Below are 4134 nucleotides of genomic sequence, written 5' to 3'. Positions count from 1 at the left end.
TTTTTTTTTTTTTTTTTTTCTATTTTTCATGCAGCGTAATCGAAATATGCGAATATAATATTTCGAAAGCAGAGTTAAGAATTATAAGTATAACTAAAAAGATAGATTTTCGGTCGCGGGAACGATGAGTATCATTTTATCGGAAGCGAGAATAATTTTATTTTATACGAAACTTTGCGAGTATATAATGTGTTATACGTTATAATTTCAACAATTCGTTCAAATATTCTATTTCTAAACGTTAGTATTTTTTTTTTTTTTAATCTCTACCCTCGTTGAAAAAAAAATATTTCCAAGAGAAATTGTTCGAAAAATCGAAGATTGATTGAAAAAAAAGAAATAATAATAATTCATATTATGGACATACGGACAAACTTTCATTAAAATTAGGTTAGACGAATGTTTTCTCGTAAGATAACGTATACAGATTTTTCGTAAATTCGGTGCGAAACAACGAAAAGATAGCTGGTGCCAACAGACTGTTCCTCGATCGTCGATACGATTTCTGAATAATCACTATACTTCCATCCTTATTCCATATTTCCACCTACCATCTCACACATCGGCGAACTTTAAATAGACACACACATATACACATACACACATACATGTATACACTCGCGGTCTCTCACGTATCTTTCTTTTTCGTAGTTGAATGTGTTGGCAAATTATCGAATCGGTGGTTGGGACTCGTTAGACGCGTGACACTCGTGCTAATTGGTCGTTTCACTCGAAGGATACTTCACGAATCCTACATTATCGATTAGACATGGCAAGCTAAATTGAAACGCGCAGTTTGAGCATCGCAGCAACGATCAACAATTTCGTTTCCGCTTCTCCGTTCTATCTCCAATTCTATCTCCGTTTCCGTTTCCCGTTTCCGTTATCCATTTTGCGAGCGATCCTCTTTCTCGATTGAACGTCATATCGTTGTGTCGCGTTTCTTCGACGACCGGTTCTTCGAGTCCTAACTCTCCGAGTTTGCGTGCTTTTCACACGAAATACAGAAACATGAATTTAGTCGCGGCATGTGCACAGCATGGCTCTAATTACGCTTACGCAATAACAGTAATCTGGCTTACGCTCGCGTAGAAAGAGAAAAGAAAATATGTTAATTTTTGAGATCGAGTTTAATTGGTCGGATAATACCATACGTTGATCGACCACGTGATTTGTATTTCTAGAAATCACACTCGCTCGAGTCAGGGAAAGAATCGAGATTATTTTTCTTTTTTTTGCTTTTTGCTTCAAATAAATTAAATCGATATGTCGTTCCGGTTTTCGAGTATGAACCGTGTTCTTTTGAAATAAAAGTTTCGAGGTTTATGATTGGTCTACCAAATCGACCAATCAGAAACGTCGAGCTACAAAATACGTTAGAAACATCATCATGCGCAGTCGGTAACGTTCTACTGGTTATTTTGTATATTTAAATACTAGACTCCTGTGATTCTCAACCTGAAATGCTTGAAAATTGTGCATTCCTTTATAAATAGTGGTTTCATTTTAAAACGAACTTTAAATATTGCGGTACAGATATCGAATTTAACCCGAAAATGTTAAAATTGAAACTTTTATTCCAAAAGAACGCGACTCGAAAATCTCGCGATCGATAAATATCGGTATTTACAAATGATCTTTAATTTGGAAAAAGGTTATCTAATTATTCCTTTCCCGACGCGAGATGTCTCCCCTCCGAAGAATGTTTTCTTTCGAATTAGCGTGCTCTTCTTGATGAATTGCTTCGAACCAGACGCTTGGTGAACTTTAATTTCAATGGTGCACTGTGTTCCAGGAACCTTGACCGTGAACGTGAGCGTGCTGTTGCTAAGTTTGGCTTCCCCAGACGAGTCCAGTTTGGTAATTGAACATTTTTCTCTCGATAATCATTTCATCATGCTCAAGACACGGAATAAAAAAACGATGCACGCGCGACACATTTTTTACATCATTAGGACACACGAGAGGTGCACCAGAACCGTTGAAATATATTATAAACGAATTTATAAACGATTTATCCCTTCCTATTATTTTTGATCGACAGAAATACGAGGTGGAGTTCTTGCTGCAACAACAATGGTACGACCCGCGATTACGATATAGCAACCGGTCGCAATATGAATTCTTGAATGCGATTCATCATTACGATGATATCTGGTTGCCGGACACGTACTTCATAATGCACGGAGACTTCAAGGACCCGCTCATACCTGTTCACTTTGCCCTACGTATATATCGCAACGGCACGGTCAACTATCTTATGAGGTATTGTTTTATTTATTTTTAATAACACATTTTTCCATCATCATTTTATTTATTTCGACATATGTTTTTCAATTCGAATATACGATTATTTTCATTTGTTTCGCGAATGTAAAACGATAGAAGAACGTTATTTGAAAACTTGGCTTGACTTCACAGGCGTCATCTCATCCTGTCCTGCCAGGGTAGACTCAATATCTTCCCCTTCGATGACCCACTGTGTTCATTTGCGATCGAGAGCAGTAAGTGAATACACAGATATATGATATATATAATATATATATATGCACATATACTATTTTCTTATCATTTCAAATTAATAATCGATATACTTCATCTTCGTTTTCAGTATCGTACGAGCAAACGGCGATCACGTACGTGTGGAAGAATGACGAGGGTACATTGCGGAAGAGTCCTAGTCTAACGTCGTTGAACGCATACCTCATTAAGAACCAGACAATCACGTGTCCGATCAAAGTAAGCTGGAGAGGTGAGTTGTAGGTTCGTTCGACACGGAAGAAACACGTGAATTAATGAATAAGAAAAGATCGTTAGATCGTTCGAAGATTGTTAAAGGCAAAATGATTGTTGAAATGTATTTCGAGTGTCACCGTTCAGTTTTGACAGTCGTGTTTTTCAAAGATTCCGTTTTTCAATTTGCCGGGAAAAAGCTGTTTCAACTGCACGATGATACGAATTATTATCTCGATTGAGCAAACTCATCGTGTAGGGTCGAAGTATAATTGGATGAGATGAAAAAAAAAAAAAAAAAGAAATACCGTCGAAATTATATCATTTTTCTATTATTCGTTATCGATTCTCTCTTTTTTTGATGATTTTTATTGCATCCTTTTAAAATGACACGCTTCTGTACTGTGTTGCAATGCACCGAACACGGCCATTTCGTTAGCCCACGAAAACGATTTTAGTGTCGCTTGTACACGCACTCGAATATACTCGAGTTCAACTTTGTTTTTTCTTTTCTTTTCTTTTCTTTTTTTTTTTTTTTCTTTTTTATTGTCTATTTTATACTCGGTGACTGATTAGTCGATCACCGATTGCCAATATTTCTCGTTGGTTGGGTCATCTCGAAAGTTGCACAACCTCGGCTGTCAACTACGTCTTAGCGTTTACGATTAATTTTCTATATGCGTTGCAATTTAAAATAGATATTTTATCCGTTACAGAATAAGATTGGAGGAAACTTTCGGGACGGTTCGATCGATTTCTCGAACTCTGTACAAATAGTTTTTTTTTGCTATATTAGAAAACTTGTGGAGAGAAAAGATGATGATGGTGAAAATCGAATGAATGAGAAATGAAAAGGTGAAAGTAGTTCTATATTCTAATTCCTCTTGAAGATGAAAAATGAATTTGGAAACCGTAAATATCCACGAATCGTTTAAAACAGAATTATTTGAACGAACAGGTTGAACGAATTCCTGAAGAAAATTCCTAACATTATTCATCTTTCTCCAATCTATCATTCCCTTTAACATCTTGTCTTTGTTGGATTCGATCGGCTTTCTCCTCGAGATAACATACGTCTCGCAAGGGATTTGAAATTTTCTCTACTCGTCTGTCTTTTTTTTTCTTTTTTTTTTTTTTCGATCCCTCTTTTTTCCGATCTATATAATCGATACTTAACGATTATTTTCATTCCGTTGTTCCAATTTTGTTGCCAATTCATTTCTCTATCCTCTCTTCGCATCTCACACTCTCTCAACGGTGTAAATAAAATAACATTGGCCCCGATTTCGAAACGCGATTCGTTTATTAAAATATACAAGCACAGGTAAGTTGCAATGCATGCGCCATGCACATCGATGTGAACTTTTGCTACTTTTTCGATATTGCTTTGACCTTATCTTG

At 36.3% G+C, this 4134-nt stretch overlaps 1 protein-coding gene across 1 annotated transcript in view; it reads left to right on the top strand.

The window, feature by feature from the left end:
• LOC102671513 (glycine receptor subunit alpha-4) overlaps positions 1-4134 on the top strand; it is a 69940-nt gene that overhangs the window by 48333 nt on the left and 17473 nt on the right. The window contains exons 6-9 of the mRNA XM_031511421.1: positions 1796-1860; positions 2045-2265; positions 2422-2504; positions 2612-2752. Of these exons, the coding sequence (XP_031367281.1) occupies positions 1796-1860; positions 2045-2265; positions 2422-2504; positions 2612-2752 (510 nt within the window). The remainder of the gene's footprint in view (positions 1-1795; positions 1861-2044; positions 2266-2421; positions 2505-2611; positions 2753-4134) is intronic.

This window comes from Apis dorsata, unplaced genomic scaffold, assembly GCF_000469605.1.
Source record: "Apis dorsata unplaced genomic scaffold, Apis dorsata 1.3 scaffold_29, whole genome shotgun sequence".
Lineage (NCBI taxonomy): Eukaryota > Metazoa > Arthropoda > Insecta > Hymenoptera > Apidae > Apis > Apis dorsata.
Note: the sequence above shows the minus strand (reverse complement) of the source record. Positions and strands in the feature narration are given on the sequence as shown.